This window comes from Ctenocephalides felis, unplaced genomic scaffold (assembly GCF_003426905.1).
Source record: "Ctenocephalides felis isolate EL2017-DRISC unplaced genomic scaffold, ASM342690v1 CF-g0.4_SCAFFOLD_01492, whole genome shotgun sequence".
NCBI classification, from domain to species: domain Eukaryota; kingdom Metazoa; phylum Arthropoda; class Insecta; order Siphonaptera; family Pulicidae; genus Ctenocephalides; species Ctenocephalides felis.
Genome location: NW_020537646.1, coordinates 27364494 through 27390986, shown reverse-complemented (window position 1 = coordinate 27390986; position 26493 = coordinate 27364494). Strand labels below are relative to the sequence as shown.

The 26493-nt window shown below is 28.3% G+C and overlaps 1 protein-coding gene across 1 annotated transcript in view; it reads left to right on the top strand.

Moving 5' to 3' along the window:
- The window catches only part of LOC113371104 (opioid-binding protein/cell adhesion molecule homolog), a 353176-nt gene extending 327926 nt beyond the window's left edge, over window positions 1–25250 (top strand). The window contains exons 6-12 of the mRNA XM_026611749.1: window positions 3357–3488; window positions 5272–5409; window positions 6719–6868; window positions 20556–20645; window positions 21103–21216; window positions 23685–23861; window positions 25126–25250. Of these exons, the coding sequence (XP_026467534.1) occupies window positions 3357–3488; window positions 5272–5409; window positions 6719–6868; window positions 20556–20645; window positions 21103–21216; window positions 23685–23861; window positions 25126–25250 (926 nt within the window). The remainder of the gene's footprint in view (window positions 1–3356; window positions 3489–5271; window positions 5410–6718; window positions 6869–20555; window positions 20646–21102; window positions 21217–23684; window positions 23862–25125) is intronic.
- The last annotated feature ends 1243 nt before the right edge of the window (window positions 25251–26493 follow it).

The window sequence follows — 26493 nt, the reverse complement described above, 5'->3', positions numbered from 1 at the left end:
TAAAAATCATGAAAATTTTGTTTTTTGTAAAAATTTAAACAAAAATTGATAGATATATATATATAAAATATAATAAATGTAAAATACGCTTTGTTGTTTTTTTGTTTGAGAAGATTTATTTATTTAATATTATATTACATAAAGAACATGTGACTAATTAAAGAATTTTGTATATCTATCTTACGATGAAAATACAATTCATTATTAAATAATCGAAACATTATTGATAATACAAATTATATAAATTAAATAAATTATGGAGAAAAAATTATAAAACCCTTATTTGTTTTGCTTTGTATTTCCTACTGATTTCGTGATTTAATTATTAACTTAATTGTTTTTATAATTATGGCTGATAGTCCGGAATTTTCGATAGTCCGAGAAAGGGATGGGTTCCCAGTAAGCCGGACTAACGAAATTCTATTGTATTTGATTTCAAAATATTTTCTAAATTGTAAAACGCAGTCGCTGGTAATTTAGCTTAAAAACAATGAGATTGATTTGCTTTCAGATATGTATCTGAATTAAAATATGGTTATTAATGTTTTGAGATACTTTAATGGTTACACACAGCGTAAAGGTAAATTTTACATTATTAGGTTCACAAAACATATAATGATTTATGGTAAACAGAACTTTTTTTGCAATAGATTAAATGTTTAATTTGTTGATATTTATAAAATGACATTGTAATCATTAAATTAATTTTACGTTTATATTAACACGTTGACTGCCGAGGCAATTTTAAAAAATCTGGTCAAAAATAGCAACACGTTTTAATCACATTGTATTATTAGAAAATAACCCGTAGTTGGTATCCTAGTGCGATATACTCTCGTAGTCAACAGTCGACGTTGTTAATAAAATGATATAATAATTAGCAGCTTTGTAAATGATGTAACTATCAAAAAGATTAAGTACGATATATTTCACAGTTGAGTAAATTAGAAATAAATTATTTACAAACTAAAGATTACTTCGTAATTTTGCACAAGCAAATAAACTGCACACTCTGCCATGCAATGAATCATTGTAGCATAAACACGATGCCTACACGAATGCGCACATCCCCTTGTTCGTGTAAGATTCAACATTTGGCGAAGCTTATTGCAGGCTTACCGAACAGTCCAGGATTAATTCAAATATTCAGGTCACAGATTGCACTTCGGGTATGACTATAATATCTCTAGATTTCAGAATAACGTAGGTATATGATAGGTTGCAAACAGCGTTAGATCGCGAATTGCTTGGACTGTGTCCCTATCTATCCACCGGCCATGTGGAGGATTACTTCTCGGATTTGGAACGGTTTAATTCTGGTTATTTCCAAAGCTCTATGCGCTTATTGGAATACCAAATTCGATAGTGCACATTTTGAAAGGTATCTGATGAGACGTCGAAATTAAGACTATTGATTCACTAATTATCATTGATTCACTAGTTTCCTTGGAATAATTATATTTGGTATTTATTATCAGTACGTGCGTATATATTATATTATAATATATATATATATATATATATATATATATATATATAATTTTGGTGTAAATCACAAAAGTAATTTGTGATATCTGTAATATAAACTTCAAATCAACTAATTTAACATAAACTTAAAATTAACAACAAAACTTAAAACTCCTAATAATTCTTCTACTAGCTTATTAATAGATCATTAAATTAATTAACAATTCGAATATTGAGCAAAAGTTATACTATATATGTGTCATTGTTGAGTCTTGTATTTATTAGTTCTTTTTTTATTTTATTTTATTTTTATTATGCAATCTATAAAAATAATTACATTTAGCAGAGAATGGCGTATCTACTAGAGCTAATATAAAAAACTAAAGACAAATATGGAGAAAAGAAAATTTATAAATAAACTATATTGGATCTACGGGTGATATATTAATTATTTGTTTTCTTTCATCTATAAGAAAAATGATTAGTACAATAGGATATTTGTTTTTAGTGCATCTAATATTTAATGTTCTATCTTCATTTTCGCAAGTTTAACAAATGAAATTTGACAAAAAAAATATAATGAATGCGATACAAAAGAACTCTGTTATTTTATATTTTAAAATAGCAACTTAAGAATTAGGTTCTATCATTGCTATCATGTATGAAAGTATTGAAATAATTGTATATAAACGTTTTTAGACTAAGATTGATTTTTTGGCGTTAACAATATGTCTGACATTTAGATAGCAAACTGTAGTTTTATTTCAGATAGCAAACTATACAATAAGTACATTCAGCTACGTTTACAGATAATTTGAAATGACTAATTTTACAGATAATTGAAATCAGCTAATTTTACAGATAATTTGAATTTCATGCTTGTGAAGGATAGCTATTCTGTGATAGCACCTTCTTTAATTATAGCATTAAATTTTACGTAAACTGATGTAATAATTCATTACAGTTTCTTTTTTTAATACGTTTTGGTGGTGAAGGCTTGAGCAGGTCACATGCTAGTTGATTTGGATGTCGGCTTAACCGTGCCTTGTATCTGAAGCAGAAATTTTTATTTTTTTTCCACAATTAGAATACTAAGATCTTGATGTATTAGTTTATGGTCTGCTTCAAAATTTTATCTTTTTCTTTGTTTGATTTTGACATATTAATTTTTTTTAGTGTAATTTAGCAATCAGAACTCTTATATGTTTTATAAGCTGTTGGTTAAGACTTATGACTACTTATTTCATGAGAGGCAATCCATCGATTTACCATTCTTTTAAGTGGGGGATATTTTTGATATTAGCTCTTACGTCTAATTGTTCACATGTGATTGGGTGTTGCAGCTATTATGACGAAGGACGATTTCCACTTGGAATTATATTGTGATCGATAACCCTAAGTGGAAATTTGACATCAAAGCTGCCTGATGTCGGGCTACGGCGGTAGCGGGAATCGAACCAGCGAACCTGGGACTAGTTGCTGCTAGCCCACGCTATAACCGATATCGCCACCGCTGGCCGATTAATTTAATCAGCTATTCTATTTTACATTGTATTACTTATATAAAATAACAGTTTTGATAGAAATCTAAAAGTAGTGCTACTCCCCATTTCATATATGTTTTTATTTATAAATATATTTATACTATTATATGAGGGAAAACTATTATATGAGGGAAAACCTGTATTTGATCTCTGGTTTTTAGAAAATAAAATACTTAAAGTTAGACCAATAAAAGTGGATTTATATATTATTTTATCATTTCGATAATATTATTGTGGTAATATAAGTTATGGACCCTCTATCATAGTGATTTAGTAAATGTATTACTATTATAAATTATAATAGTCCTTCGATTCATCATAATTAATTGTTTTGTTTCCTTCCAGGTGTTTTGAGCGTCGAAGGGCCAGTGTTTAGTATAACGCGGGTGAACCGACTGCACATGGGGCCTTACCTTTGTATTGCAACGAACGGCGTGCCGCCCTCTGTTAGCAAGCGGGTCATGCTTATCGTACACTGTAACTATATAATTATTTTTTATTATTATTTATTATGGTAAAATATATTATTAAAAAATTATATTTATGAAGAAATGTGCATTCATTAGGAAAGCAGCAGTCTTTTGCCCTTTTTAGCATTAAAGTAATAGTCTGAACACTAGTGGTTTCTACGCAAATTTTCATTTTTGATCTTTAACTCGGATTGCGCTATACATTCACAATATTTTCCTCTTCATCGTCAGTATCTGTTGAATCAAACTCATTCTTATTTTCAACCAATATATCTTCATTTTCAGAAAACTCATTTTCACTAATTTTTGAAAACTCTTCGCCAATATTATTTATATCTTCTAAGAACTTCTACTGTCTTTTAAAAAAATAACCTGTATTACTATAGCTATCAAAATAAAATATAAGCTAGGTACTTACGAAGACTTTCAATTTCTGCCACTTTTTCTAACAATAAAAAGCTATTTTTAATCTAAAATTTAATATTTTCTTGAAATTATTCTGAGCTGCTTTCGTTGAACTACTTCACGCAGCAGTGTTTTTAGAAGAATGTGCAACTTACTGATTACAAATATGACTCGACAATCTCATAAACCAAAAAATTCTCTCCGGGCAAATGACCCATTGTGGTAGATATCGGTATACAAGAAGGAATAAATAAAACTAAACAAAAATTTTTTTTTATAACTGTACTTTAATTACCTAAAAAAGGTCATGTGCAAACGCAATGAAATTATACGTGCATTTTCAATGCACAAATTCAAAATGGGTTATTTGACCCATTATGGTATGTTTAGTGTTAAAATAACATAAAATAAAATTTATATTTTATTAATAATAGTAATAAATAATAAATTACATCAAGAAACAATACATTTTTGTCAAAAATATAAAATTAAAAATCTTTTATAACGTGATATATAACTTTTATCCAAAAAAGTACAAAATCGTGTACAGTTTACAGTAAGTTTAAGTTTTTTATATAAAAATTAGTGAAAATAAACTAGTAATGCTTGTCACATAATCTTACTAATTTCATGTTCCAGTTCATCCAATAAACTCGGAACACAAACTAAAACTTTATCAAATATATTATTTAACATTATATCTGTTATCCCAGTGAATGTGTGGTTAAATTAGTTTTTACTATTTTGCAAGGCTTGAAAGGCTTGATTTTTGCAATTTAATAACTATTTTCAGAGATATAGTTAATAACATCACTTGAGACATTTTTGCCGAAATTTGATTTATAACCACTCATTCACTGGTATGACAGGTATATTGTTCATATGCAATAAACATTATATAGTTTATAGTTAACTCAAATTTTACCTATATTTTTTATTACAAGTTAAAATGTAATGATTTTCTTGCAATATCATTAATGTTATATTGCAGTTCTTCCACTAATATCGTAACCAAAATAGTTTTTTAAATTTTATTTTCAATTAAACTTCTAATATATTGAATATATGATAAATATCAAACGTCTAATACATAATAATATAATTTTATACAGTGCAATAAATAATTCATAGTATATTGTAAGTTAGATTTTTTTCTGTTAGTTTAAGTACAAAGTACAATGTAATGACTTCTTTCAATGGTCTAGAAACAACAAAAATGATTTAATCATCCTTGCTTTAATTAACACTTCTTTTAAATTTATGTGTATTTTTTATGTGAGAAATTAGATGTAAAAATAACAATTTTCTATATTTACTTCTATAATTTTTGGTACAAAATAAAAAAAGCAATTAGTTATTATAATATTATTAATTTTGTCTTTTAGTTCCTCCAATGATCTGGATTCAGAATCAATTAGTGGGTGCCTCCGAAGGTCAGACTTTAACATTGGAATGTCATTCAGAAGCTTATCCAAAATCTATAAACTACTGGACGAGAGAGAAAGGCGAAATAATTGCGCACGGTAATCGAATTTAACTGTTTTCAATTACTAAATAATTTTCCGGACAATTATTCTATGTTACGATTTGGTTTAATCTAAAGCAGGTTTTATTACTACAAATTGACACTATTTATTAAACGTTTGTGTGCATGCAAATAGCGAATTTAGAGATTCAATAGAGTGCTATTTGGACTATCAAGGTATATCAAGACCGATATGCATTGAATCTGCAATCATTGAGATCTTGAATAAAAATTTCACTTGTGCTTTTCAACACTAAAACAATAAAAACTGAATGTAATTTAAAGTTATATAGTTTTCCTGTTATTGAGTACTTTTTCAAAAGAAAGTAGTGGTACTCATAAATATTAATTTTTAGAGAATATTTTAATAGTAACTGGGTAATTCCTTAAATGTTGAAATATTACTTTTTTAGATTTTTTTTTATTGAAATCAGATATAGATTGATAAAGTCTAAATTGAACTATTATGTTTTTACTTCTATGCTAATTATTTATTGATGTCATTGTTGCTCTACCATGGTGCAAATTTAAGATAAAACAACACAATCATTTTATTTTTTATTTATAGTTGACTTTTGGAATTTACATATCTATTATATAAAAATAAGTCGGGTTTTCCTTCCTGACGATATAACTCCAGAACGCACGAACCGATTTCGACGATTTTGCATTCGTTGCAAAGGTCTCGGCCCCGCGAGGTTTATAGCAAAAAAAATTGAAGACAGATTTCAAAAGAAAAGCGGAAAACACTTTTTCTTCCATCTCTGATACTTAGCATGTAATACAAACTAATATTTTTTGACTGCTAATCATTCGTTTGACGGCTACTCATTGTTCTCTGCTCAGTTAATTTCATGTGACAAACCGGCATTGTGTTCACTGTGAAATTGTGCAAAAAAGTAAAAAAAATTAAGTTATTCCTTTTCTAACATTTCAATTGGAAACCATCAAATTAATTACGTGTATTGTGCAAATTTTTTCTTCATCTTTTTATCACCAAACAAAATGTTACATAAATTGAAACCATCTGGTGGCAAAACGGAGTTCGCCCGGTTTGCTAGTATTACATATATTTTTCTGTTCAAAACATCTCAGCTTTTAATTTTCTGTATACTCTATATTGAAAAATTTATCAAGTATTTGCTTTTTATAGGTACTTATTTTATGAGTTTAACACTCATACACCTTTTTCCAACTGAAGTTTTAAACTAGTTTCTATTTTGAAAATTTTATATCCGTCATATATAATCCGTCATATAGGTGCATTATTTTAGTAATAGGTGGATTATATATGTATATTTTTATAGGTGGCAGATTTGAAACAACTCTCATGGATAATGCTTACAAAGTTGTCATGAAATTGACAATAAAGGATGTCACATCGACGGATTACGGAGCTTACAAATGCGTCGCAAAAAATTCTTTAGGTGACACAGACGGGACAATCAAATTATATCGTGAGTAGAATTATAATCTATATCAGTAAAACTTCTTTATCTGATATCAAATGAAATATTTATTTCATTTATTTATATAGTCCATTTGTTAAATTAGTAGGTAAAGCAATATGTTGTTTTAGTTTGGTTTCAAACGGGTTGTGTTTGAGTATCTATATGCACATCTATGTACATATATTTTGAACCTAGTTTGGGTTCACATCATTATATTCTGCCGCTTGACTTCAATTGAACATAGTTACCACTTCCTTCATATTGCCAAGTTCTATTTCATACACGATATATATATATATATATATATATATATATATATATATATCTGTGTGTGTGAAATTTCAAAGGCAATATATCAAATGAAAATCGAAGTTTTTTGTAGCAAACTTTATTCACAACTATTTTATATTATTCCATATAACTATTCAAGGAATCTGTAATAAATTTAAAGTGATTTAGTTTTTCATAAAAGCTTGTATATGTTTATAGTTAGTTATTTATATTTTACATATGTTGAACTATATTGCTAATTGCTCAAAATCTTCATTTTATTTGGTACAAAACATAAAACGATTTGAATGGTTTAAAAACATTTCATTCTCATTTCATTTCCACGAATTATTCTGGTTTGGTGACGATTCTCGTATATCTACTTGAAAATTATTTCACCAAAATTGACCGTGTAATTAAATTTAAATAGATAAGTCAATTTCAATATGTCTAAAGCACTTAAAGCTTCAGTGAATTTATCTTTATCAAACTCACTTGATCAACTCTTTCAGTTCAGAAATTTTGAATATATTATACTTAGCAGTTTTTATGTAATGCTTTATGAAGGATTTAGAAATTTATATGATTCATTCAATTCAAATATTTATAGATTGAATGGTTTATTTACAGATTTTGGGAAGTTCGTGCAACTTTCCTAGGCTTAATGCCACTTACACCTAATAAAAATTTATTTACAGTCTTAACAAATATTCTAACAGCAATATAAGCATAATTATTAAAGATTGATGAAATTTAAAACAAAGGATGGGAACAAAATTTTGCGTTTTTTATTCAAAATTTTCAAAGTTTTATTTCAAAGTTCTCAATTTGAATGAATTATGTCGATTATTTACAAAATGCCACGTATACCTTATTGAACATTCGCTTCGTAAGTAACTTATATAAATATAAAACGTATTTTATTATAATTATGAGTTATAAGAAACTTGTCCGATATTTCCCAAGATAAACCAGCTGCTTCGAAGAAATCGCGCTCCGATAGCTTTTTGAGTTGAGGAGTTTGTTGTTTAGTTTTTCTGTTAATTAATTAGAAAACAGACCGTTAGATAAATATATCCGGAGTACTATACACTTGCGTTATAAATGCAAAAAGGGTTGCCGGCTATGTAAATAGTGATGCTGGGGTATCTTTCTTCTTCGGCGAGTTATCAGAGTCGAAGAAAATATACCATCAATAAATCAGAAACTCATATTTCAGGCCAAAAATAGAAATATCAATTTATCGATAATCTATTCTATTAATTGAGATATTTACGGATTGTAAATGAACTGTTTGGAAATATTTTTTTAAATTTTAATTAGAATTTTTTGCATAATCTAACTTTGTATATAAATTTTTATGAAATAGAACAATCCTTTATTTATAGTATACATGTCAATCATTTCTGTATGAATTCGTTTTTGGTCTGCACGTTAGCAATTTCTGTATTATGAAAACAGGAAAAGACCTTTCCTATAAAATTATTTTATTTCTACTAATCAATTCAAACAAATCAAAAAACATTTTTATAAGGAATTCATATAAACACCTAATCGATAAAAGTCGATCAATGATGGCGACACCTTATTTTAGAAAAGTGCATAACTATGACATTGAATAAATAGTAATAATAAAACATTACTAATAATACTTAAACATTTATATTTCATATTAATATTAACATTGTTTAATATATTTATTAAATAGTTTATTGGTTTTAAATTTATTTTTTTATTTTAAAATTAATTATTTCGAATGTGCTTCGTACTGCTAATTTTTCGATTATTTTTCGTACATAGCCAAAAGATAAAAGTCGTGCAATTAAATTAAAGCATTTCAACATTTTTTAAATAATAGGTAAAAAGAGTGGTATTTGTGTGTTTGTTGTTATGTTTGCAATAACTATATTTAGAATTTTTTTATCAAATTAAAAAAAAATCACATCAAAACTTCAGTACATTGCATGAAATTAGGGTTTTCAACTTTCAACGTAATGCATTGAAGATATATTCTTATATTGATTTTAACTTTATGAATCAATAATATTCCTATGACCAATGTAATAGCAAAGTTATGTCACTCCGCGTTTTTTCATATAAAATTGTACTAAAAACTATCAATATGCTGTGTGCTTGCTGTATATGCTGTCAAATTCTGTTCGTTCGTTATAACGATATAAAACCTAACCTAAAAAAATCTTTATGATAAAGTGCATCTTCATGATGTGATGTAATATATGCGAGAACTTAGATATATGTGTAAAAAGGCTAATCGCACAAAAAATACATAACATCTTGACAGATTTTAGTACCATTTTATATGAAAAACGCAACATAATACTATCTACTAGGTACTAGGTACTAAAAACTATTAATATGCTATGTGCCTGCTGTACTGACAAATTCTGTTCGTTTTAGATATAAAACCTAACCTAAAAAAATCTTTATGATAAAGTGCATCTTCATGATATGTGTAAAAAGGCTAATCGCATATAAAATACATAGCATTTTTACAGTTTTTAGTACCTTTTTATATGAAAAACGCAACGTAACATAGCCTTGCCATTGCATTTGTCTGTTTTACGGGAAAATTGTCCATTAGTTTTCAAAGTTTCCGTGATAAATAGTGTCTGATTTATACAATTAGTTTCAACGTAATAACCATGATATACTTGTTGAAGTACTTTAGTAAAAAATATTATGATAGTTAGGATATTTGATTTATATTTAATTAATTATATAACTAACAAAAATAAAACTTAATGCATAATTTAGCGACCATAAGCAATTTAACACTAATATATACGAGATTTATTCTAAACCATAGAAGTATAATGACCATGGTTATTAATATCAGACAACTTTAACACAATGGGTGCAATTATTTTGTAGTAAATTTAATTTATACTCATTATATAGTCAATTCAATATTTTATTTTTCAGTAAATTTAATTTACATTCATTTATCTCATTTACCAAAAAATAAAAGTAAATGAAATCTTTGGCCACTTCATGACAGCATAGTATTTAACACCATGTATGGGAGATAAATTCTATGTCACCAAAGTCACCATGGCAATTAATAGCCTATTATCGAGCTTTTTATATCTTGTGCATTCAAGCTTTAAGATAATGCGGTCCTGCTTTGGGCTTCTTGTGAAAACAGGAAGCAAAGACAGTGCTCCGATGCTCAAGTTACAGGAATCGTTCAAGCGCAAGAACATTTTGCGTATATATATATATATATATATATATATATATATATATATATATACAAATGTATGTATATAAGCTATATATTGTATCCTCCAAAAACCCCATACCTGTCGAAAATGTTCAATAGATGGTCCGGGATAAATAATGAGACCAGAACACTGCACTACAATTGACTAAATGTGGTTTATGCAATTTCGATTGAACACACAAGGACTACGGATATTCCATGTTTTGTTACCTAATATGTGTAGTCTACATAATAACAACTTTTATTTTCATAAGCTTTGGTATATTTAATTGGTGTTCTTACATTTAAATATTGCTTTATAAATTTTATACAATATTTCCTAAAATGTGTTATATAGGTACATTTTTTCATATATTTTTCCTCAATGAAACTAGGTCTATAAAGTAAAATTTAAATTATTGTTAACAGTATGTTTTATTTTTATAAATTGAATGTTTTTAAATTAAGTCACATTTCTTACTGATACACACGACATGCCAAGCTATATACTGATCCAACTACAAATGTAATTAGTACCATTTTTACTTTGCTAAATACTGATGTGTGATTTTTTTAAGAACGGGCAAAACTGTTTTTTTCTCACAAAAATACAATACACTGTTTTCTACTTGTATGTTACATATTAATGTACTGGTGTAAAATTTCAATGAAGATGTATAACACCCAAGGGGAGACTTATGTACCAATCCACCATTATATAAAATACATTTTATATATTGAAATTTACATTTTTGAACTGAACTTAATAAAATACACATTTAGGCACATCTTATGTCTTACGATACCAAACGAATTTATGTTTAAAACTTAATTTTTAATGATAAAGTTACAAATAATTTGTAATAATGAATTATAATAACTGAACCAGTAATAAAAGTTTATTTTTTATTTTTGGTTTACCTAAAAGCTCTTATATTTATCAGTCGACACCTCCTATAGGTCTACAATATTTTTCGGAGTTTGTTTTGACTATCAACTCTATAACCATGCCAGTTATAGCTCTCAATAAATTCACAGATGGATAAACTCATGCTTCAAATAAGTTGATATTTAAATTTGTGGAAAAATTAATTTGTTGAAAATTTTGCCAGTCTAAAATCATTTTTGGGATACGATTTCCTTGACAAAATTTATATGTATGGCTCTGCAAAATAAAATCAAGATGTGCCTCAATAAACACAATTTTCAAATAAGTTGATATTTAAATTTATGAAAAAATCAATTTATTTAAAATTTTGCTATCCAAAAATCACTTTTAGAATACGATTTCTTCGACAAAATTTATATAAATTACTCTGCGAAACAGAATCAAGATCTGCCTCAGTAAACTCAAGTTTCAAATAAGTTGATATTTAAATTTATGGTATAATATATTTATTGGAAGTTACGCTAGCCTAAATTTATTTACGGAATATGATTTCTTCAATAAAATTTATATAAATGACTCTGCGAAACAGAATCAAGATGTGTCTCGGTAAACTCAAGTTTTCAATAAGTTGATATTTAAATTTATGAAAAAACAAATTTCACTAGCGTAAATTAATTTTTGGGATAAGATTTTTTTTGTAAAAACTTCTAAACCTAAATAAGACTAATAAGTCTTTTTAAGGGGTAATAAAAATAGACCTCTTGAAAAGTTCATGTTAATTACTCATTATGTTATAATCTAATATCACAAATAGCATCAACAAATACTACATATTTATTTATTTTGTTACTTTTCATAGACACTTATCAATATACTAACATATTAGTAGAAATATTTTATTATATACCAGCTGCATCCAATCATGCGTTTCTGTGCTAGACATATAAATAAATATCTGAAAAAAATGAGGGTCTGTTGCATATAGTTATCAAGATTGAAAATAGTTCACGTATTTTTGTGATTATTTATGAAGCTGTATTAGATGCATCATCGAGAGAAATATCCCATTCAACATCCTATTACATAATATAAGCATTAGGCATATAAGCATATCAGTATTTTTGACTTTTAGAAAACCAAGCAACATAAACCACAGCACATAACACATATTAAACAAGCAACTATCGCAATATATTCAGTTTTTTTTTCAGTCGTTTCGTGAATGTAGAAATATGTTTTCTATATTTTTCATCTGTCCCCTTTTACTCCATAAGAGGCCTTTATCTCCAATTTATATTTAAAATGATTTTTTCTAAATTAATGCTACATTATTTACCTAATTCCAACATTAGTATATGTGTTATCATTTATTACCAGTTGTTAAACGTTTGAAATTTTATCATTTATATCCCCAACATATAAATTTACGATGATGCATGGTAATTACCGAAAACGCCAGTTAATGAGCATGTGTTTGCAGCAGAGACGTAAACTAAGTTATGGTTTTGCCAGCGCAGATGCCATGGTTTCACGATCAAATTTCTGACCAAATTCGCGTGTTCTAATTAGAGACGGAAATGCTCATCTACAAATGCGATATCAATAATATTCGAAGTCAAACAGAGCAATCTGCTCAAGTAAATTACTAGCATTTCAAATCAATCACTTGTTTAATCAAGGCAACTTATTGGGTGGATGTTGTTGATTATCTGAAGTTATTGATATATAGAGAGAGTAATGTAATAATTTGCTTTTTACTTGAAAATTTAATGTAAATTTTGTTACAAGAAGATATTACATCAAAATCTCGTTATGAATTATTACCAGAATTTTAAAAAAAATTCAGTTATATTTCAACATTATATTGAAAATCGTAATACTTGACGCCCTATTCCTTATTAAGTACCAGCCTATTAAAGGATCTTTCGAAGTCGATCAACGTTGAAATTTTTAAACAGGTTAATATATAATCTTAAGTCTAGAAAACTTGATGAAATTATGTCATTATTTTCTACTGTGGTTCTTGAAACATTATTACGGGTCCAAAGCTCGTATGAACAAAATGTACCACAACTGCAAAAAATAGTCACAGTTGCACTAAAACTCTAGGTTGCACTTCAATAATTTTCAAACTACATGGAAAAATATCTTATTTTTTTCATGATAGTAACAAGCACAATACTATCACTCTAATTTGACGTTGAGTTCTGTGACTTCTTATCTAGTCTATTAATCCGACAAAGATATGAAGTTCTATCTGAACATCAAAAAGTCTTTATTTCTTGAATTTATATTAATAAAAATACAGCCCCTTTCTAATTGCTTTATTGTAATTTATATTACACAACGCATAATAAAATAAATGAAAAGTAGAGTCATACAAGAAAAATGTTTAAATCTAATATTTCCAAACTTCTATATTTAAAATATAAATTAATCTAAAAATCGTATTTAGCTATGAAATTGAGTGTAGTTGTGTTAAATTTGCAACTCTCATAAATTTTACTAATAAGGAGAACCCGCGCTTTGATCTTCCGGGGTTTTGATGAACCTAGCCCGAACTAATCGGCGTAAAATATTAGAGGCTTATGAAAAGCGGTTTGATTATAAAAATTAACTATTAAAGTTTGCGTTTTAGCAGCGTGCAGTATACATAGCTTGCTACCCTGTCACATAAGTGTATCAGCCTGGCCTAGTGGTTAAATCTGCAATTCTTAAAATTTTAGGACTTTTTTTTACTAATGAGGAGAACCCGCGCGTTTCTCTTCTGGGATTTAGATCAAATGATTAATTTTATGCCTAAACTGACCGACGTAAAATATTAGAGGCATATGAAAAACGGTTTAATTTCAAAAATGAAATAAAGTTTGCATTTTAGCAGCGCGCAGTATATATACATAGCTTGCAACCCTGTCGAATAAGTGTTTTAATTTTTGAGCCTGTAGTCAAGTTTTTTTTTCATATTTATAATATATAACATTATATGATTTATAATTTGTAAATTATTATAGCAATTCTCAACTCTCCCTGATATGTCACCATTCAAACTGTCTACGGCGATCTAAAAATGTTGACTGTGTACGAAACCTACGAGGAATTGTCATCAAAATACTGCAACAGATTAAAGTTGCACCAAAATAAATATTTAAAGAAAATCATTCGCCCCCGAAAAAACTCAAGATTAAAGAGAAAATGACCTCTTGATAATATATAATTACAATCAATAAAGATATATATTTTAAGCAACATATTAATAGAGATCGGTGGATCTTACCATATTTCAACATTCTTTCACTCCTCATTAAAGCATACAGAAATATCGTAATTTTTTGATTGCTAAATAAATCTATAACAAAAAAATAATAATTGCACGAATAAATGATATTAAAAAATCTGTTCACACACACAGATTCTTGTTTCAAATTTGGTCTCATTCGATTCGAACGAATCGAATTTTTTTATGAAAACATAAACTTCTCTTTCGGGAAGTTAATAATTATAAGGTTATGAGACATTTGATTCCTGTTCGATCATTGTTTTGGTTGCAACTGGTATTGTTGATTTTTATAACATTGGATTTTTGTCTACTGAAGTTACAACTTTTGATTTATTTGTAACATTTACGACTCTATTGACTACAATTTACAATTAGTACGCTTTGGGAACATACATTACTATGAAAATGGTACATAGAATTTGCTCTTAAATATCGTATCAGCATTGCATATATCAACGTTCTATTTAATACCCCGCACATTCGTAAATTAAATTGATGTGTGGACACTTCCACCTGCATTCCATTTGAGCAATCGCTCATCGGCGGCGTCAAGTGCTATAAATATTTGAACAGTTGTCGCCAAAATGCAGCACGCGACCCGCACATGTCACAATTCACGGGACCCTCGGTCGCTCGCCTAGTGGCGCGTCGCGGTTTTGCGGTGACGAACGCGTTTCATCGAATGGATTTACAGTTTCACAGAATGCTCTCGTGCTCCAGTTTTAGGGAAACCGGCGGCCGTTTCGAGAATCGAACCGGAATTAATACAATTGCATTCGTGCTGCTGCGCAATCCGCTCATGTGCACTTGCGAATGTGCACTCGGTCACACAGACAAAATGTTAATGCGGATTGCGAAAGGATAAAAATCAGAGAGTGAAAAATGCGACGGCAAAAAATCGAATCGACGCTTGAGCAAACTCAATTGAAAAATATGGATTGATTCCTCCAATTTGATGTGCGTATCGTGTGCGTAATTTAGATACATTTTTCTTGATTTTATTGCGTATCAAATTAAAATGAAATGAAATATCATAATATATTGAGATATGGGATTGTGATTAAATATTATAAGTTGGACGATGCATTAATAAGAGATTAGCTACAACTATGCTAATTAATTCCTTCTTTTTGCTCCCTTTGCGTGCTTTTTTTGCAAAAAAGTTTGAAGATAAATTTAAGTTTCCTCGACGTTTCAAGTCATTATGAATCGAATGAGAGCATAATATAACCAGTGGGGTGCATGGCATCGTGCTTTAAGGCAAATTGCTGGAACTTTCCGTACATTGTCTAATATTTATAAAAATTATATAAACTGAAATGCAATATTGAAATTATTTGTTTAAAGTATATTAGAACTTTAATTCGAATTAAACTTAATATCTGAATTATTTTCAATATACAAAAAAAAAATTTTTTAAAAAAAACACACATTTTTTCTAAAAGCAATTATTTTGTTGAAACAAGCATAAACAGTTCTTTGTATCATTCAAATCGGACGCTTAGTTCTCTCAAAAATTGCCATTTTTTGTACATTTAGCTTTGTATCTTCAAAATGGCTGAACCTGTCTTTGCTAAAAACTAATCACCTATTCTCCCAATCATTACAAATTGAATGTTTTTTAGATCAATCAAATCGGATTCTCCGTTCTCTCAAAAATTTGATTTCTATTTTCTGCAGTCATTGCTCCGTATCTCCGTAATGGCTAGACCTGCCTTTGCCAAAAACATCAGCACATCTTCCTAACAATAGGAATCGATTGATCCGTCGCCTGAAAACGTGGACAAAAAAATGCGGATTTACAAAACACACACACACACATCCATTTTTTCTGAGGTATGCCAAAATGTTCAGAAACCTTCAAAACATCAATAAATGCAAAAAAAAATATATTTGATTTTCGCCCCATTACTATAACTACCCTACGGGAAGTTAAAAAGTATGTATGTGTATGTGAACCGTTTTTTGACCTTTTGTCGACGATTTCTCAAAAACGGCTTGACCGATTTCAAAATTTTCAGAAAGCGATCGACAAGAACTAACTAAGTTTGATTAGTTTTGCTCGACCACCAACTAGCAATTTTTTTATGAATAGCAGAAGATCATAAAAAATTTTGTCGACGTTTCAGCTCACGATGCTTAATCTACATAAATAATTCAAAATTCAAGAACCGATAGAAAGATATTGGATGGAAATCGTGCTGATTAGTTTTAAATAAAGATCTCCCAGACCGTCCCATAGATTTCCGTATCCCATAGATTCTACGTAATTAACTGCTGAAAAAATAATTAGGTTATGACGATTTTTATGAAATTCTTTTGACGATAGAGATCATTGTCTTACAGAACATACTAAATTATTACAAAAAACATCGTTTGTTATTAAAATTATAAAAATTTCAAAAATTTGTTGCATTTTTTGAAGGAAGTTTAAATTTAATGTTTACCGAAAACTCTTGAATCGATTTCAAAAATTCAGAAAACATGCAATGAAATTTGTTAGACTGATTTGGATTATTTTCGAAATAAAGAGTTCTTTGGATGAATAGATATTTTGAATTACCGATCTCTTTTATTGATAATCGCATAAGTTGGTAGTCAAAAACTGTCAAAAAGCTGTATATTTGCGTTAAAACCTTACCTTCAAATGACACAAATGTCAGAATATATATTAACTAGTGGGGCGCAGGGCATCGTGCCTTAAGGTAAATTGCTGGAACTTCCCGTACCCAAAATTATTTTTTTTTAAAAAAGAAGACAAAAATTTACTTTTTTTTGAAAAAAAAAACAGTATTTTTGAAGACAAAATTATTTTGAAATATTTTGGAAATTTTGAACTTTTTTTCAAAGCAATCGTACTGCTTTAACTGCGTAGACACAAAATATCAAAGCGCGTAAGCGCCGCATCGCCGTCTAACAGATAAACATTGGTACGGAACCCATAGGAATGTAAACAAAATTTATACTTGTTGTTAAAATCTTTATAAATTATCTGATAATTTGATGTGCATATGTATAATGATCATTTTTGACCGCCAAATGGCTTTTTTTAACTTTTTGTACTAGATCTTCGAAACCGCTAGATCTGCCTTCCGAAAACCAGTTACCAGTTGTTCATTTTATCAGTACAATTTTTTGTTTTCGAATTATTAAAATCGGACGCTCCGTTCTCTTAAAAACTGAATTACCGTTTGTGGCGGAACGGCTAGACCTGCCTTCGCCAAAAACTAATCAGCACGTTTCCTTATCAATAGGAATCGAATGTTTTTTAAATTACTTAAATCGGTTGATCAGTGTTCCCAAAATCGTCGACTAAAATTTGTATCCGCACATACACACACACACACGCACACACATACACACACACATACATCCATTTTTTCTAAGTTATGCCAAAATATTCAGAGACCTTTGAAACGTAAAGATATATAAAAATTTTCATTTTCAATTTTTTTGCTATTTACTATAACTTGCCCTACGGGAAGTTAGTTAGACTTCACGCGTGTGTTACCATAAGTGAGAATAAAAATTGCGCTCATGATAACATTGTCATCTGACATTTGTAGGTTAGGATTGTCAGCCGTGCTTAGATGTCGATGCTGTTTGGTATGAATGTTGGTATGAGTAATAGTATTGATCTATATAAGTTTAGCTATGATTGGATGATAGTGACAATAGAATAATGAATATATAGTAGTAGAGAACAGTTAATGAGAGATCATAGTGAGATGAGCGGATAATGATATAGAGAAGAATAATGTAATAGAGTGGAGACAATAAATGAATATTTTATATTAGCAGGTTTATCATTTTATCTGGAGAATTGGCTCAATAAACTTACCAAATGCCACTAACACAGATTCACCTAAATTTGGATTTGTCACAGTAATCACAGTGTTTTTATTTATTCTCCAATGTAAATATAACCTGAATCGTTGGCGTCAATTTGCTAAGCTTTGCTCTCGACGAGTATATTCTCTGCACATCATTCAACCGCTCCCGCAAACGCATTCGTACATTAGCCCGGACGGCGGTAATGAAACGTTATCGCTTGGCCGGCAGAGCGTTCTCCATCACGAACGTTCGATAGTCCGCGGTCACGGTGCGAACTGGTCATGCGGTTTGGGACCCATTTCGTTGCAAATATCCGCTTCAAGTTGCCGCGGTTTCTATTATTATCGCACATTAGGGCATTATCGGCGGCATAATTTATACCGCAGCGCAATATCGACGGCGTTCGATTGACCACTTCGAAGCCGCTTGTACTAAGCTGTATTATAATTCGGAAAGTTTTATCAGGTTATAAATAATCTAAATTCAAATTTTTAACTTTACGTAGAGTAAGTTATAGTAATCGCAAAAAAATCGAATATAAAATTTTTGCATATCTTTACATTTTAAGGTTTTTTCAACATTATGGAATACCGTTAAAAATGGCAACCGCGGTTGTATATGTGTAGTATGTATGTAACTTTGTATGTATGTTCTGACACAAATTTTAGTTCACGATTTCGAGAGCACTGATCAATCGATTTGAATGATTCAACAAATATTCGGTTTCTATTGATATAAATTTTGTGCAAAGGCAGGTCTAGCCTAGAACGGAGCACCCGATTTGTTTGATTCTGAAAACATTTTACGTGTATAAACGGAAAGCAAAACTGGTTTAATTTTTGGGTGAGCAAGTACAGCGGTTTTGGGATCCAATAAAAAATTAAAGAATGTCATATGGCGATCATAAACAATTATTAGACATGTGAATTCTAGAATATTTAATATTTTTTAGAGATATCAATAATAGGTACAAATTTTGTTTACATTACATAATATTAACATATTGCTAAAATATTTAATGAGATTATTTGTCTACATATCTACATAAAAATATAAACATTCAAATAGTAAATAAATAAATAATAATATTATATAACTTACTATGTTTAACTGCTTTAAATAATAATTGTACTTAAAATTATTTGATTAATAATCAATTATATAAGTATTCACAGTTGTATAATTGTGTTGGGAGGAATTTTATATTGGAAATAATAGGTTGTAAAAATGTTTCTAATATATTAAACACCGTGGCGTAAGTTATTATTTTCTTATAATTTGAATGTTTTAATTAGAATTTTAAGGACAAATAAAATGTTAGATCTGATTATTCAATTATACGAACAACTATTAATAATAATTATCAATTATATTTATTAGAATCTTATAAGCAATATTATAGGCGTGTGATTTTTGCTAACCATATTACAATTACGTTATAATGAGTTAATAAACATTCTAATTTATTTCAACAACAGAACTTGATTCATTGTTATTTTTAGTAGAGCAAATCCACTTTCAAAGTGTAATCCAAAAGAAAAAAAAACTAAAAGAAACTTTAAATGAGAATACTTCTCTACAACAATTCTCTGCAATTGAATTAATTGAACACGTAGTTAAAAAGCTCAACTTTATTTTATTCTGTTCAGTCTATGCATGGTGCATTATATTAATATATGAGGGAATTAAGTTAAATATTTAGAATGTCAGCATACATAATATAAAATCGCCGCTAATTTTAATCATTTTATATTGATAGTAAATAAAACCTGCGCTTGATTTGCATATAGAGGGGTACTCGAATCGAATCCTTGTCTAGTACTTGCTTATAAAAATAAGTTGATTAACTCGAATTAATGAATATAGACTTGAGAAATTGTGCTTTAACAAAGAATAAAGAACGAAAAAAATATTGATGCTCTATAATAATTACTAGAACTTCTCGTACCATATTTTAAAATTTTTGCAAGCTTGAAAATTAAAAAAAAGTTTTTTTCAAAAGTTTGGAATTTTGTGGCAATTGCTTGTTCAATGCTAAAAAAGAATTGATTGTAACTTTGACCAATTACTCAATTTTTAAGTTTATTTACATGGTAAAATGTAATGTCAACATGTTCATTTATATTTAACATGTTTTTTAATATTCGAATGTTATTAGAAATTTTTTCGAACAATGTTGTAATATACTTTATAATTACAGATATTCCAAAACCAACAACTACCACAACCACAACGACGACGACCACGACGATGGCAACAACCACTCAAGTCTGGCCTACGCATGATCGAGGTAAATAACATCAAATTTTGTATATTTGGAAAGAAATATTCTGGAATTTATAATAAATATTATTAATATCAATACAGCTTTTACCATGCTCATATTAGGTTTCTACAATTTTTTGCCATTTTTGAGAACCAATCAAGTTTTGGCTCACTTACAAGACAACGACTTATACACATACATATTATTTTTTTAATTTGATTCAGCATAACTGGAAATTTCGGAAAAAGAAAAAACAAGAAGTAATCAGTGTTGAAGAGAAGAACAGAAAACTCTTCTTCTTCTGCAAGTTACTCAGTTAATCACGAATTGTTATTTGATTAAAATACTAGAACTTTACTTAGTCACATTGATTTTAGTGACATTAATTTCTTACATATCTCATTAACGAATTACTCTCGTAGTTTCGTAATGTATGGCTTTAAATTGAGTTAATAAATTCAAAGCATTTTGCATATTCCAGGCGAGATAATTGAGAGGATCTCTAGACCAGATTTCCCAGACTTTCCGGATGTCATTCACGAGCCAGAGAACGAACTTCCGGAGCACACTGCGTTGCCGCTACCTCGGGAACGCGGTAAATATTACAACTGCGCATCACAATTAGAAAATAGTGATGAATTAGTACGACAAAACTAACAATATAAAACAATAACGAATATATAACAATAATGAATTGAACGTATTAATATAGGGTATAATATAGCGGGACACAAAGGTCCAATTCGACTTTGTGAAAACCAAACCAATAATATCACAATAAATAACACATATTAAACAAACTATCTGACTATGTTCAGTAAAACTCCCATCAAATTCATCATTATAGAAATATGTATTTTTGCTGTTTTTTACCTTCACCTAAATTTGCCACCTGGTCCTCTTCACTTTACGGGCGGGGTAAAATGGGACGGCCAGGGGGCAAACAAGACCAATGTCTTATCAATTTTTTTTTATTTTATGTTATTTGAACAGCAATCAGAACTTATGGGTCCTATAAACTGTTGTGATTAGTTTCTTACAAATTACGTTTGTTTTTTATTATAGATGGCAACCCAAACAGTTGTTTCATCTCTATGTGATGAATTTTATTATTACAATTATTGTAATAGTGATGACTTTTTCTTGGTGCAGTAATGCCGTATCAAGGTTGTTTTCACTTAGAAAAAAATTGATATCTATATTTCCAAGTGAAAACCGTTGTCACTACTTATCAATTTTAAAGAAATTTTACGAAATAATAGCTACATTATTTAATCAATGCAGAATATTAATCCGATGAATACATTTTTTACGGAGATAACACTGTATATAACCTTGATCTGGTATTTTGTCAGAAATATTTATAAACAGAGTTGAAATAACTATTTATTTAATTTATCTCTTGTAAAGTTGCATTTTTTACCTAAATTATTTCTTTATTTTTATTTAGTAATCGTACCTATACTTAAAAATTATATTAAGATCACGTAACAACTGTGCTCACAACCAAAAAAACTAACAAAGAAAGAAAATGCTTTTGTTATGAATTTTTAAACATAGTCGTTTATCTCGCAAGAAAAATCGTTGTAAAAATCAAGGCGATGGCTGGTTATTCATTTTTTCACCTCTACTTTCAAATATTGTCGTTAAAATATTTCTAATTTCACTTATTTTTGAGATATCGGTGGTGGACCTTTTTTATCCGCGTACCTTTAGGTCCCACTCTACCCAACGTCTGTACCTATTAAAATAATTTTAAAAAAAATAATAGAAATAATTTGAAGAAAATTATTAATCGTATTCTTGAAGTATGTGCCATTAATCTTATGCTCAAAATTAACAACAATAGGTCAATGATACCAAAAAATATTGAACATAATTTTCTAGAATTTTTTATCAACCGAATAATAATATTGGAAAAACTCATAATAATTATAAAGAAATTTTCAATTGTATTCTTGCTAGATTTTTTATCAGTTTTGTCAAATCTTCTTAGTTCATTGAATGATATAATAAATCTATAATGAAGCTCACAAGGAGAATCTTCAGTTTATTCACATGAGTATTTGATGAAACTTAGCACAATAATAAAGTTTATAGACAAACTGAACACTTTAAAATATTATATGGCTATGAAAAGTTGAATTTTTTTAATTTGTGATCAAAATGAAGTTGTTTTCAAAATTTTTATTCATTTGTCCCTAAGTTTTATAACCTAGAGTCTGAAAAACAATTAGAATTTTACCCATTTTATTACCATAAGAAACTCTGTTTGAAGTGCAAACTATCTTAAAGTTTATATTAAGCGTTAAAATTTTTTGAAAATTTTATTTAACAAATTGAAAGCATTTGTGAGACTCAGACCATATTAAAGATCACGCTAATGTTAACATAACAAAATATCAGATCTTTGGTGTATATTACCAACTAACATTACCAACAATCAGATTGGTAACTAACGTTACCAACAATCAGATCATTGTTGTATATTTAACAAAAATTAAAGAAAACATAATTAAAATTAACGGAGAATCTATTTATTACGTGGGATCAGAAAGACAAAGAAAGAATTATGTTGTAAAAAAAATATATATAAAAATTCCTACGTTCGTGCGCTTTGATTTGTATGACAATTGTGGTTGAAAAAATATTTTTCTTTAATGAAGAATTGAGCGTGGGCATATCTCAAAACCAAGGAAATGTTTGAATTGAATGTCACTGTAACTTTTGGACCTGTGGAATATTTTCATTTGACGAATCCTACGCTCTGGAAAGCGAGTTTTTATATCATTTTTTTAAAATTGCATAATGTATTTAATACGTCGTGTAATTTAAATTATATAATGTTACTCAGTTTTTTTTTACAAAATGTTTTGAATTTTGGAATACTTTATACAGAAGATAGAGAATAATTATTTTGATAATTATTTATTGCTTGTTTGTAAGTACATATATCTATGACATTTAAGAAAACTATAACATAAAAATTAGAATTTTTCAATTTAGCTTTGTTCAAACTTTTATCATTTTACTTTAACCATGAAGTTCCATTAATTCTTCTAGATCTTCGTCTTCGAGGCAGACCTCAAGAAGACGACGACAACCATATAGCTGAAGACATTTCCAGCGAAAGCAGAAAACCCACGTTAAATCGTTGTAATATAAATGTACCCCAAATATTAAATATTATTATATTATTGTACATTGCAGTTTTACATCAAAATGGCATATGTGTGCTGAGTAACTTGTTAACATATTTATAAAACTGATTAGGTGAGTGTATGGAAAAATGACTTATAATAATGTATACGTTGACTATACATTTATAAAATTCGATATTGTGTGAAAAATCATATTTTTGGGTTCTGATTACATTAACTCTTTTATAGCTTCTAATATTTTGAAAGCATTATTTATTTAAATATTAATCGATGAAAAGGCTAAATTATTCGTTATAGTAGAGAGTACAGATTTTTGTTAAAACTATTTTCTGTTTTCTATTCGATCCAATAATTTTTTTTAAATTAAATTTTTTGGGTATTAATAATTTGAAAAGATTATTTAAATATGGACGAGCTTCAAAGTTATTTATATGCGGAGAGCCTAAAATGATTTCAAAACTTTTTGTATCAAACTTGACAAGTTTGGTAAAAATGCAATAAAACTAGGAAAACAAGTGTATTAGATTATGTCTAAAGCGAATGCAATTTTTTTCAAATCACGCAAAGGATTTAAAATGTAAATTAAATGTAAATTTTTAATTTGTGTATTTGAATAAGTTATGAATTCCCATGATTTTTTCATTATGACTCCTTAATATTTTTCGCATACAATATGTTAATGTTATGACAATATTTATAATGTAAAATAACAAATCGTTAATTATAAAATGAAGAATATTTAGGCGACCTCAAAATTCTTACGTTATTTTAAAATTATCTTTATTTTGATAAAAGCGAAAAAGTGTCGATTGATTAGTATTTTGATCAATTTTATCATTATATTAAATTCAAATAATTTTTCAACGGTTTTTTTCATATTGTGGTTGCTTATTATTCAAATTATGAATTTAAAATTTGCTATATACTTATTATGCTTATAATGCTATTAATTAACATGATGTATCTATTTAAACTAATATTATTTATCTTAATATATAATATAAATATTTTATACAATATTTTGTATATATTTAGTACTGGTCATAATAATTAATATTTATTGGAATTTTTGCGTGAGGGTTTTAAATGTATATACATTTTAACGTTGTTTATTTAAATTTGTAATTTGTATTAAATCTGTAAATAAGAGATCATGTAAATAATATGTTAATTTTTAAGAATGTACAAAATAAATTTTTAGAATGTTAAGAAATGTATAATATAATTTTGATTAGATTCTGTATATAATAACAAATCGCTTAAATAAAACTTAATATAAAAGTGGATATATAATTTATAATGTATTGATACTGATGTTGATATTGATTTTATATTGTACTTAGAAGAGAGTAGCAATGGAAAGGACTCTACTGAGCACGATCATAAAGAGAAAAGGAAACTAGATTGGACAGCAAATAAAGTGTCTGGGGCACGACGTTGTCAAAGGAGAAATAGAAAAACTGAATGATATAGGAAGAAGAAGAATGCAGATGATTGACTACTTGCAAGAAAGGTGGAAATTAAAGGCAATTAATGCAAAGGTAGCATTAAAGCAAACATTTGAAAATATGAATAATAACTAAGGTGATAATAATAATAATAATGACAGGGGAATCTATATTTGATGGTCTTACACCATAAACCTGCCGTCGGGCAGATCAATTATTCTTATTTTTTATTTTACAATACTAAAATAAAGTACAAAAATGAGTCAAACTTAAATAAAAACGTTATAATCTTTTTATTCAACATTATTCTGCGATATTACTACAAAAATAATAACCAGAGACTGCTATTAATATATACAGAGAAAATAATATAGATTGTAGATTAGTACATATACCCAACAATGTATCAACTAGGAGTAAAACGTTATAAAAATATGAACATTTAAGCGAAAGTGTAATCCTATAACTTTCAACAAAATTTCAACTCTATTATATACCACTTATTTTTAATACCGTTTAGTATCAGCTCACTCATTTTTATTCATATTTGATATCATTATCCGAACTTTTTACCATGGAAACAACTGCAAAACTCGTTGCCATCGCGGCATATTCCTTGTTCATATTTTAGAGTTCTGCAGTCCCATTGGCTGTTGATAAGTCCAAGAAAGAGTTGAGATAATTACATCCAAAATTTTGGGATCCCTTCTCCTCAGCAATTTTTTTCAAATAAGGCATTATGAGTTCATCTTCTACAATATTTACAAAATATTATAAATTACAATATATACAAAAAATTAATTTTAATTTATATATAAACATTTAAAAAAATATACATTTAAAATACTTGATATCTTACTAGCTTTCTTTTTTGCCTCTTCCACGAGTTCCTTAAATTCCTCCAATTGCCTTTTTTGTTCATTCAATACACTTTTAGGTAATGTCATTGGACCCCCAAATCTTCTTACACTTGATCCATAGTGAAAGCAAATCATCGATAAAATTAGAGAAACAAATACTATTGAGTTCATGATGAAAATAAAAGAATATTACGATAATTTCTATTCACTGAGCGTCGCACAAACTGATTAGAACTGAAGACACTACGAAATTTATATTTTGTTCTTGTAATACAATAATTATTTATTTTAAAACATTGTTTTAAAGTTTGTCAATATTGCGATTTTTTTTTTTAATTGAGAAATTACATCAGAAATAAATCTAATTTGGGTATTGCAACATAATATTTACATATAACAAGAA